General features: G+C 40.8%; 3 protein-coding genes across 4 annotated transcripts in view; 2 read left to right on the forward strand and 1 right to left on the reverse strand.

Annotated features, from left to right (window-relative positions):
- The window catches only part of LOC134846964 (elongation factor Tu, mitochondrial-like), a 448088-nt gene that overhangs the window by 272342 nt on the left and 163668 nt on the right, over window positions 1-12078 (forward strand). The window lies entirely within an intron of this gene.
- On the reverse strand, window positions 5958-8749 carry LOC134846915 (protein-glutamine gamma-glutamyltransferase K-like). The gene has a single exon (XM_063864345.1). The coding sequence runs from the start codon at window positions 8741-8743 to the stop codon at window positions 6683-6685; it is 2061 nt and encodes a 686-aa protein (XP_063720415.1). The 5' UTR covers window positions 8744-8749; the 3' UTR covers window positions 5958-6682.
- Window positions 9106-11683, forward strand: LOC134856869 (uncharacterized). The gene is made up of 4 exons (XM_063873160.1): window positions 9106-9985; window positions 10242-10364; window positions 10830-10956; window positions 11323-11683. The coding sequence occupies exons 1-4, from the start codon at window positions 9359-9361 to the stop codon at window positions 11658-11660; spliced, it is 1215 nt and encodes a 404-aa protein (XP_063729230.1). The 5' UTR covers window positions 9106-9358; the 3' UTR covers window positions 11661-11683.

The raw sequence follows: 12078 nt of genomic DNA on the forward strand, positions 1-12078 counted from the left end.
GAGGAGCAGAGGAAGAGGCAGGGGAAGGAACAGTGCACGCATGGGAGGGGGATTGTGCGCCAAAGAGTGGATGGGAAGGGAGCGGGAGGAGTTCTGCAGGGCTCAACAGATGGCGTGGTGGCCGACTGTGAAGCACATTCGGTATGAGGAGGTGGAGCGCCGTCATCCCAATCATACATGGACTCCCTTCATCGTCAGCATAGATACAGAGATTGAACTGTCTCCTCTTCTCACAGGTACAGAAGCGAATTCAGAAGGGGCGGGGTTTAAAATAGCGGCTTCCATAGGCCTTCGCAGATATTTGACCTTTTGGCCGGTTTCTTCCAAATTTTTCCTGAGTGCTGAACGTTTTGTCATACTAGTGTCTTTATTTTGTTTTGCGGAGCTTGGAAAATCTATTTGGCCTAACTAAAAACTCGGAAATTTTTCGAGATTCCGCCCCGTCGAGAAAATGCTAGACCTGCCATTGTACAGGTAATTATGAATAACACTAAAATACTTTCTAAATTGAGTACTCTTATAAAATTTGACCTATAAAAAATTTAAATCTCGTGTCAATACTTTTTTAAAGTTTCATTGTAATCAATGCGTTTCTTAAAATGTGTCCGCCTTCTTCTTCACCTCTGCTTTTCACTGCGCTTTGTTTTACACTTTACTTTACCCACTGCTTTTTCCCACGTTTAAAAGGCCTGTTTTAAAGAAAGTATTCATGCATATGCAGGTATTTCTTCTACAGAAACTATTCAAAGCCAAGAAAAGGTTGCAAGACGCTCTTATTGTTCAACAATGTGTTTGCGTTCAGAAGTTGAGTCACGGGAGATCATGTTGCCGGAACAGTGGACTACCGAGCAGTCTCTGGAACTACTCTGCGACGCAAGTGGAGGTACGAATGGCGTGTTCTCACGTGGCCCCGTCTGTTCGTCCAGTCATAACGCGCCCTACCGACTTGACATTACCCCGCCTGCACCTGGGGACTTTCAGGGCGCCTCTGAGTTCGCTGGAATGACTAAAGCGGGTGTCAATGAGGGGGAAGGGGATCACCGAAAAACGACACCTACACAGCAATCAGAATTCAAGAAACGAGCAATTGAGACAAAAGATCTCGCAGTGATCGAAAAAGAGATCGAAAAAGAGTCGCGGAGATATGAAAAAGGAGAGGGAGAGGACGAAAGGCTAGAAAAAACGGAGACAAAACAGGCAACAGATGCATGTCTAAGTATCAGCTTAGATGGGTCAATTGTCAGTATCGGATGGGACGGAGAAGGGTGCTGGATTGAGCCACCAGATGAACAGAAATGTTGTGGGGTGGAGGTTATTGGGTACCTAGAATGCACGCATGATGTAACAATTTATTCTTGCATTTTCTGTAACTGTCTCCAACACTCATTGATTTCTTTCGATGCGAAGTTTCTATCAGCTCCACAGCTTCAACTCAAAATAGAAGATGAAGGATTCTACTTGTACGACAGAGAGACAAGTTTCAAACGTAGTGAGTGGATTTTAAACATTTGATTTGTGAAGAGTTCTGATAAAAAATTTGTTCAAAAGCCGAAATCGGCTCTCACGTATTAAATTTTTCCCTTATCTTACACTTAGCAAATCTTATACTTCCAGACAGGGGCGGATTTAGGGAGGAGGGGGCGGACGCCCCTTTATATGATCTTATATGATGTATTTTTCCCAGAGATAGAAGAAGAGTCAACTGCTTATTGTGGTGAGAGAGAGGACTCCGATCTGTGTCAGTCCAGCACTCTTTTCGATCACCCTTACAGCTACATAACAAGTCCACGTTCGCCCTCCGAGCCAACTTACCCCTTGTGGGAGCCAGAGTGTCATACACTTCACAAGTCAGAATTTTTAACTGCTTCAGTTTTCATGAGTGGCATTTCACATTGTCATCTCAGCACAAACACATTGGAGCTAATACATTGGGTTGGATTATCAGCATACCATAAGTCATCGAATATCTATGCGGTGCCCTGCAGCATTTCTGAGGAAGACTACTCCTCGTTTTATGAGTATCATACAATTATGACTAAATCAGAGAGTGTGTACGATGAAGTATCCTTGAGTCCAACGGGTAATGTTGCATTGAAAACGCTTGCAGTAACAACAGATTTTTGCCATTTCTACGACACCATGTCTTACATATCTCTCGACTGCTTACAAAGTCATTGCAGTTCAGTTTGTCAATTAAGCGGCATGTCTCATGACTCTGAACCAGATGCTGTTCTGGACTTCACCCTTTTTCCTCCGGCGCAATGCATGGCGGTGTTACTGGTTCAATTGACTCTTCTGGAAGCCTCCTCTTCAGTGAAGACTCTGGTTATTCTCATGGAACATGTGAGCCTATCTGGTCAAAACAAGCTTCTAACTTAAGTTATTGAAAACATTTTAAGAGAAACGTTTAACGCATGCCATGAAACAAATCAAAACTATGATTTATTGATTTTTTGTGTTATGAATTCGGATAGGCTTTTCGTTCTCATGTTTAATCAGGATTGCGATTTTGGTTAGGTGAATTCGTTGACTAGCGATAACGATGGTAGTGCTTCAATCATCAGTAATCCTTCCCAAAATCTCTCCAAGTGTAAAGAGGTCGAGGTCGATGACAATGAGCGAGACCTGGAAGTTGTTCAGCAGCGGGAGCGACGGGAGGTTAGTCTGGTGCCATGGGCAGGTGAGGTGTACGAGTTGGTGCTCTGTATCTATGGCAGCAGGGGCGGACGGAGTGTGCGAGTGAGGAACCACGCCTTCTTCATCCTCACAGTATCTATTATGCAGGATCCGAAGGCAGAGATTGTCAAAAATTTCAAGGTTTCGTATCATTAAGGGTCATCCTATCCTTCAAGAAATTATATCGCTTATTTCAGAAAAATTTTGAAACAGGCCAAAAAAGGCGGCGTTTCAGGCACTTTACAGGAAAAATTTGAACTAAAAATTGCGTTTTTTCGGCGCACGCTTCCCCCTCAAATTTAGTATTGGGGCCGAAGGGCGTTAAGAAAAAATTCATGGTCTGTCAGCAAAAAATGGATATCGTAAAATAGTACAAAGGGGACCCTTTGGGTCGACAGGGGGTCGAATCTTGAGGGAAGTGAGGGAAGCGCCCAACCTCATCCCCCCAAAATCTTCTGGTGATTTTCAACATCAAAATGTTTGATCATCTTTGTTGATTTTTCTTGTTTCAGATTAGACCGTGCGAGCAGGTGAGCAGCAGCGAGACTGACTCATTCTGCAGCTGTGTCTCTCGGAGGGCGGGACATTCCAGGCCACACTCTCTCCCCCCAGTACAATCGCACTCCCACCTTGGGGGACCAATGGACAATGCTACCTCGGGTAACTCAGGGTGGGGTTCTATTTCTTCTTCCACGGCTGCATTGGGATGTTTGGGCCAGATGCGGATGCCTCTCTCAACTCGGCATCATTTGCCCCTCCTTTTGATGCAATTACAGACGGCTTCCAGCACCCCCACTCTCACACCTACTCCAACTCCACCCTGCTCTTCATGAATTGCAACTGGAACTTTTATATAACGGAGAGCGGTCATGGACGTTCGAATAACCGCTGAAACAGAAGCATTATGTATTATAACACTAAATCTGTTAACAAAATTAATACTTCAGTATGATATTTCTTTCCGTATCGAATGCAGCCGAAAGTTACCTAAAGTGACAAGGTAAACGATAAATAAAAGTAAATTTACCTTAGTTCACCTAATAAAGTTAGGGTCGATTCAGTTTTGTGTAGGTGCAGATAATTTTTTGAAAAATTAGCTAAAATAAATGCTTTTCAATCATGGCAAAAACTGCAGTTTTTGTTAAGAACTATAAAGCGTGGCAAGCGAGATTTTTTAGAACGGCCAACTAATTCATAAATAAAAACTGAAACGTTCAACCATCAAACTTTGGGCAAATTTTAAATGACCCATCTGATGTTGATACCTTAGCTGACTGATTGATCACTCAGATATTCTTCTCAAAATCATTTTGCGACTTGGTATTCATGAATAAAAAGATTTGTAATGAGACATAAAATTGATTTTAGAAGAGTAAGTCATTCCGAGTAACTCTTTTTAATCCATAGATCGTTTTCCGACTTTTTCAAAATCAAGTATTCCTGAGATGAGATATTCAACAGGGCATTTTTCATGAACTTAAAAATTACAATTACTTGAAAAAAATTATGGTTTTTTCAGAATCAATGATTGGTTGTCGTCAGACAGGTAAAACGTATTTATTTCATGTCATTAAAAAAGTTCTGAAAAACACTAGCGAGTTTGTAAAGAGTAAATTTCCAGAATACTTCCACGAAATGAAATATTAAGACCGACACTCTTATACTATTTTGAGATATCCATTTTTGGCTAATTGACCTGAAAACTTTCCGCTTCATACTAACTTGGAGGGGAGAGCGCGCCGAAAAAAGCGATTTTTTGGTCAAAATTTTCCAAAAATTGCCTAAAAACGCCGTTTTGGTCGGTTCTTTTTTAAAAAAAAACTTGCCTGCCACGCAGAGAAATTGCTCATAAAAGGTCTGTATAATGATTGGGAGAACTCAAAGAATCAATATGGTAGATTATTTGTAAACTTAAAGAAAAAGCAAATAAAGATTCACATTTGCTGCACATTTCCCCCGCCCTTGCTAAACGATAAAGGAGATAAAAATATGGAATTTTTAGAAATAAAATTTAACGGCATACCAGATTATCATAAGAAATCAATCGTAAAATAAATGAGAATGGTATTTTGGGAGATTAACATTAACAGTTTAAAGAAGTTATTCTACCTCAGAAATTTTCTCAAGCAAAATATTTTAGCACGCTTGTTTAAAAGCATATTTTCAAATTTTACGCGTGGCTAGCGGGCGATTCTACGGTAGGTCACTTACAGGGGGAGGTGATTGTACCGTTGATCCAAGGACTTTTACCCATCAACGGATACCTTCATGCGGAATGCTGAACATAATTTGAACACCGGGTGTATGGTTACCAACAAAATCTCCATTCTGAAACCCCAACAAAATACTTCCGTTTTTATTAGTGAGACACGAATTATCTTTTAATTTTGTTGAGCTTACCTTGTAGCAAGACTGCAATAATAGCCAGAAAAGCTTTAGCTGCAACAAAAATTGTCATTTATTTTGAAGCTTTATGTGTTGAAAATTAAAAAATTCATTGTCCAGTCAAAATGGGAAAATTGAAAAATAAAGCAGGGGCGGATTTAGGGGGGGGGGGGCGCTGGCGGACGCCCCCCCCCCTCAGGGATTCGACCCCCTGCCGACCCAAAGCCCCCCCCCCCCTTTGATACTTTTTCAGAAATCCATTTTTGGCCGACCGACCCTAAAATTTTTCTAAAGGCGCCTTTGGCGCCAATATATGCTAACTTTGAGGGGGAGCGCGCGCCAAAAAAAACGCGATTTTTTTGTCAACATTTTTCAAAAAGTGCCCAAAAACGGCTTTTTTGACTGTTTTTTCAAAAACTTGCCTGCGGCGCAGAAAATTTAGCCAAAATAGGGGCAAAACAGTGCTTTGGGAGAGCTCGAAAAATCAATTTGGTCGACCTAAAAAAAAGGTCGTCAAAATTATGGAATTTTTTTTGAAAATCAGCCCCACCCCTCGAGAAAATCCTACATCCGCCCCTGAAATAAAGGGCCTTTTGATCATATCAGAATGAGTTTAATTTAAAGCGGAGAAAGGTGTTAATCAAACTAATAATGGCCGAAATATTCTGGTGTAGTTTTTGGAAAATTCGGAATGAGGTTTCTACTTACGCGTATTCCAAATATTCAAATTGCAGTATAAAAAAGCATTGGGTTTCCTGAAAAAAAATCACCAAGACCTATATATGTATTCACTACGTTCATGTCTACTAATAGTTAAGAGCAAAGTTTGTCAAGTCAGAAGATCTTTGTAAGGATTTTTAATTCGCTTTTCACATATTTAGATTGCGTGTTTTTTTTCGAATTGGAAAGTCTGAAATTTGTTCACGCTCAATTCAAGTTTGACAGTTGGGAGATGAAAATCGATTTCAACTTTGAGACGCAAAAGTATGTTGGCCAGGAAAATAAACAGTACGGGAAAACCATAAGTAAAAATCAGATAAAAATTCACCTGGAACTTAATTTCTTTTAAGAGTAACTAGTCATCTATGTCAGATTCTACATCGTTCAGCATTATTGAAGTCGAACGCCACGGTTTACTTACTTTCACTCTATTCCTTCACGTTGAATTTTTTTCGAACTTTCAATTAGTAACACAATGGCAAAACATTAAAACTCAGAAATGTCAAAATAACAAACAAACGACACTCAAGTAATCAAGTATATCAACGCACATATTTAAGGGCGAAAATACGTAAGCACAAACGCAAAATCGCTGCCACTGCAGAGATCAAGTCATTAAATTGCACTTTTTCGATTGGCAAAACTTAAGCTGAACTGAAACGCTAAGGGTGATCATTACTATCACAAAGCTAAGAAAGTTAAGTAGATTTAGTAAACTAGTTGTAAGACAAGTTTTAAGAGTTCTGTCGTTCAAAGTTTCCGGCTGAAACACTGATGGAGCCCCGGCAGTGATTCGACAAACGACGGCAATGTTGAGACATAACATACCCATGTATAATTATAACTGACCTACAGTTTGCTATGACTGTATAGCTAGATCTAAATGAGATACCGTGCCTCATCACATGGGTTCCCCTCCATATTGCACCTGTATGTGCTTATAGGCGTGTAGACCTCTGTGCTGATCTGAACTGAAGGAGACGACCAGATTAACTTCGCCAGTTCTCCTTGGCTTGTAATCAACCACATAGCTACACTCTTCGCCTGGGTTCAGACTCTTCTCTTCAACTTCCAGACTTTTCCTGGAGCTGAAACCAGGTGCGTTCAGTCTGAAACAACCCCCGGTCAGGGGACCTGCGAACTGGTTTTTGAACGAAAACTTCAGCTGGATACTTTCGTTAACGATAAATGGAGGCTTGTTCAAAACAGTAACAGTCGGAGGCGGAGCCCGTATCGGAACTTCTTCTTCTAGAAATCCCATGTCTTTAGTCTCATGCAAGTCATACATTGCCGATATCTTCAATACACTTCCACTTATTGCCCCTTTTGCATATTTACTACTTTCAATATTACATTTATACAGCTTCTCTTCCGGGAGTTTCAGATCCTTGTTTTCTGAAAAAACATTCGAAATGAATTTTCCATTGTACCCGTACAAGCTCGCAGACACATTTAATGTTACACTTGCGCTCTCTAGTTTCAAAAGCTCCAGGTCGATAGAGAATTCTACAGGGTCACCTATTACGTAATAGTCGTGGTTACAATGGAACTTCATATGAATTTCATCTTCATCTTCTATGTTCTCGTATATATCAGGCTCCGATCCATAAGTAACCGCAAGTCGAGTCTGATATCTTTCCTCCCAAGATCCCTCTTTGTGTTTATACTCGTCAGTTATATAATGCGGCTCATTGGATCCTACAGCTTTCGTTACCACCATTCTTCCTACGTGTTTCTTGTCTATTTTCTTGATTACAAAATCTCCATCATCATTTTCCCGCCAGTAAACTCGGTCAGCGTTGACTTCCGCAAAGATAAACCGTGCATCGTACGGCAAATAGACGCGCCCTTCTTTGATAGCTTTCAGAGGCGCAGGGCCCGCTTGAAACGCTCCATCGCTCATTTCTTGAGGCGTAGCATCGAGCGCTTGCCATCCATCAAATCCTTTCGGAAGATCAGAGCGCTTGGTCCAAATTTCATTCCATAAATGAAAGTTCCAAACTGAATCATCTGATTCTATCTTGTTTCCTTTTTTATCATGAAAAATATCAATTACCATATTATTCTCGGTGTCGTGAGCTGATCTGTAGTTCGTAACTGATCTACACGGGATTCCTAGGGTTCTCAAAACAGCGACTAGAACACCTGAAAATACCCAACATTGACCATACTTGACAGGTTTTTTAGTCTCCAGGTACTGCACTAGAATGTCTGCAGAGTTGGCCCATTCTGAGGGGTCCACTCCATATGAATAATCACCACTCCAATTTCCGACTAGAACACCATCATCATCTAGTGAGTTGACCATAGCTGTCATGGCTCTACTCACAAACACAGGGCTACTTTTCGACGTTGCAGTTAGCGAGCTTTTCTCTAACAGGTGAATGCAGCAGTCAATGACTTTCGATTCGAACTGTCCGAAAACCCAGCCCCATCCTTCGGCCTTGAGTCTCCATGACGATGCTCCAAAAACTAGTCCCGAATCACTTAAAATATATTCCTCTCTTTCTTTGTCATTTTCAAGGTAGACTTGATCTTGTTCACAAAACGGGTTGAACAAAATAATCACTTCATGATCTAATTTTTGTCCCTGCGTTGCAACTTGGAAGTTCCATCTTCCTACAGCGCAGTTAGAGGGAGAAACGACTCGATAAGATCCATCGTCATTAGATTCTAGTTTCCATCCTCCTAAGTTTGGTTTGTTAGGCGTCAAATTAACTTCAGTTGCTACTTTCTTGATTATGTTGTTACCCGAGTACTTCGGCTTTGTCGCGCCTGTATTATAAGTGCACTTGATGGCCTCGAGATTTGAAACAGTCTTGAATTTGATAGGGAAGGCACGTCTAGCTATGAGCAAGCTGATATCTTCAAACTCAGTTGTAAAATGGTTTTTGCGGTTCTCTGATAGAAAGAACTCAACCGCACTTGAGTCCAGCTTCCGCTTTTTAGGATCTTCCACCATATTATCTAAAATATTTTGAAAATTCATAATAATGCACTATCATATTCAGCGCACTGCTTCCCCAAGATCAACTTTAATGGCGAATTTCCTCATCTTCAAAATTGTTTAAGTATCATAGTGATGCCTTCAAAATGCAGAAAATGCTGATTTGTATTCGAAAACACATTAACAATAAATATTTCAATTTTATCAAAATATGGTTATTTCTGGAGGCCGGAAACCAAAAAATAGTACCACGTTTCTGTTCGCTCATCAAAAATTAATTGCCGAAAACGCAACATTGCCGAAACGGCGGAACTGCGCAGGTGCGTGAATTCTAATTGAGATGATAGAACTTCCAATCAAAAACTCATTGTGCCGTGGATGCAAACGAGTGCTGAGCTCATCATTTTTTAAATATTCTTTCAAAACAACCAAAAATTTTTCCGTATCCATGGAAAAATCGTCATCTTTCCTGAAGTTCTATCCATATCGTAAAGTGAGACAATTAAATACTTGAGAAGCTTCAACTTCAAAGGGCAGCTGATTCTTTAAACTACTATTTAGCAGCGTATGAAAAAAAAATGCAAATGAATACGTATTCTGATCTTTCACTAAGCTCACACACAAATTAAAATGCCATCAAAAGGCAAACAAAGTCCACTTGTCAATCCCGAGCCTAATCAACAGTCTTCGGATCTCTTTCGAGATACTCCTGAACCTGAGCTCCAAACAGAAAACGACACAAATGATTCCCAAACAGCCTACAGGATGGACGACCTTCTATCTAACACAGACAGTTCTCGGAATGGAAGCTCGAAACTAGATCGGGGCGACTCCGCTCAAGCTGTATCTAGCGTTAATGGAACAGCACGCATACGTAAAGTTGACAGACCCAACGAGTCTTCTCCGCTTAACAGGCAGATCCAAGACGGTGTTCCCATTGAGCAGGAAAAACAACCGGAGACCAATGATGAGCCAGAACGAGAGATCGAACTGACATCAAGAGAACCAGACTCATCGCAAAAGAAAGTACTAAGAAAGCCGCGGTACACGTTCAAGACATTCGAAGACTGTCCCTGCGCGTTCTGCAAGCCAAAAACCAAAAAAGAGAAAGAAAACCCAGAAGGTAAAACTGGTAAAGATGGAAAGGTTGAAGAAAAACAGGACCAGGGTATTAGAAAACCGGATGGATCCACACAAAAGCCTACTCCCGAGCCGATTGTAATCCCAAAAACACAAACTGAGGTGCAACTTGTCAACGTAAGTATATACTTCATATTCATCGACACATTATACCTAACCGCTAGATATATTCCGTCTCTCATGAGACTCTAAAAAGCGGCTTTAGCATTAAATCTTCTCATTAATCAACACTTTCATTGTTCAAATTTTCATCATTTCATTGTTCAAATCTTTTCATTGTTCAACGGTTTCTTGAATTCTCTGGTCAAGCCAAAAATGAGAAGGTCAGACGTTAAGTAACGCTATTATTAGTAGTGTCATTGCTTTGTTTCAGAACAGCGGAGGCGTGGGCATAGACAGTGAGAAGGCTGTTACAGAGATACCTCAGAACTACAAGATACAGCGCATCATTGACTACAGCTCCGCCCCCAGATCCAGCCTCCTTTGGAGGATAGAGGCAAAAACCAAGAGCAAGACTAAAATTACAACAAAATGACACTCAACAAAAGATGAAAGCTTCGAGTGTGATTAATCACATGGCAGGCATAGGGTCAAGTCTACAAGCAGGGGCGGATCTAGGATTTTCTTGAGGCCAGAAAAGGCATTTTTGAGGCTGCAACCTCAAAATTAGTATACTTTGGTACCGATGGTGCCTTTAGAAAAAATTTAGGGTCAGTCAGCCAAAAATGGATATCTCAAAATAGTACAAAGGGGGAACTATTTTGAGCCGGCAGGGGTTCGAATCCTTGAGGTGTGCCCCCCCCCCTAAATCCGCTGTCTTTGGGTCGGGAGGGGTTCGAATCCCTGAGATGTGGCGTCCTCCCCCCCCCCCCCCCAAAATCCGCTGGTGACTCTATCCCCTAAATCGCCTTGCAGCATTTTCTCAAAACTACATTATATTACGTTTGGGTTTTGCGTGTAGAATATGTCGACAAAGATGAAGGAGGCTAAAAATGAGGAGAAAAACACTATATACAGCCCCACATTCTACACTGCACAACATGGCTACAAACTCATGGCAGCCACATGTCCATTCGGAACAGGAGTCAGTAAGTAGACTAACGGCTTCAGTATCAATAGACTACGCTATAATACAATAATTGACTTACCAATGAACGTACGAAGAAAAAACAACACGTTTCAGCACCCAATTAACTAACTAAGTGGAACGAAACAAGCAGCAAAACTCACTAAGACGTTAATTTAAAAATATAGCAGTATGTTGGAGATAATTCTAGTTTTTCTAGTTTTTCTTTTTTCTAAAAGTTGACACCTACCATGTTTCGAAAATTTTCTAAGCGACAATCAAAAATTGAAAAGAAGGGTTTTTAATGGGTTGCTAAAAATTTTGTCAACTTCTACATCAGTTAAAGATAAAATTATAAAATGATGCTGATGATGTCAATGACTTTCAGACAGTGGAAAGTATCTGCCCATTTTTTTCTTCATCTGCAAAGGCAACTACGACAATCTCCTCCCGTGGCCCTTCAAGGCCAACTTCGTGGTGAAGATCAAAGACCAGCACCCAGAGACAGACAAACGAAACGACATCGTGCTCAGCTTCAGTCCAGATCCGAGTAATGAACTTCTGACAGAGGCCCTGAAGCAGCCAACGAGAGAGCGGAACAACTACTTCGGAGTGGCAAAACTAGCTGACCTGAGGCAGCTCAGTCCGAGGAAAAGCTACTACGTCAGGGATGACGTCATGTTCGTACAAGTGTTTGTGGAGAAACCGGAAATGCCTGTTCTGTAACTGTAATTTACTTGACTCTAATAGCTTGGCTAGAATTTAAATGTTCGATATCATACCTGCTGCTCTTTACAGCATCAAGCCTGAAAATGAAAAATAGAAATGAAAAAGAATACGCAGAACTGATAGACCTGCTGCACTCCTTAAGCTTCAAAATAGACTAGAAGATGCATTTCTGAATAACAGGCTGAAAAAACGGCAAAAATGAGCCTTATAGCCATTCAATTTTTAAAAAATGCTAAAAACTACAGAAATTGAAAGAAAAAGCTTCAAAGGTTATTATAAATACAGATTCAAACTCGAACCTCCGCCCAAAAAAAAAAACACTTCACCGTGGTTACTACAATTTCACGCATACATTATTCTTACCTATGAGGCAGCACAATAACCTCAAGTTATCCGGATCATTACTTCAATTTTT

The sequence above is a fragment of the Symsagittifera roscoffensis genome, chromosome 1, assembly GCF_963678635.1.
Source record: "Symsagittifera roscoffensis chromosome 1, txSymRosc1.1, whole genome shotgun sequence".
Classification (NCBI taxonomy): Eukaryota; Metazoa; Xenacoelomorpha; order Acoela; family Convolutidae; genus Symsagittifera; species Symsagittifera roscoffensis.

Bases quoted from the DNA above. Each gene is read 5' to 3' on its own strand.
- LOC134846915 (XM_063864345.1), bottom strand. From the start codon at position 8,743: ATGGTGGAAGATCCTAAAAAGCGGAAGCTGGACTCAAGTGCGGTTGAG.
- LOC134856869 (XM_063873160.1), top strand. From the start codon at position 9,359: ATGCCATCAAAAGGCAAACAAAGTCCACTTGTCAATCCCGAGCCTAAT. The intron at 10,365-10,829 runs GCAAAAACCAAG...TTTTGCGTGTAG, and splicing joins GCCTCCTTTGGAGGATAGAG to AATATGTCGACAAAGATGAA. The intron at 10,957-11,322 runs GTAAGTAGACTA...AATGACTTTCAG, and splicing joins TCCATTCGGAACAGGAGTCA to ACAGTGGAAAGTATCTGCCC.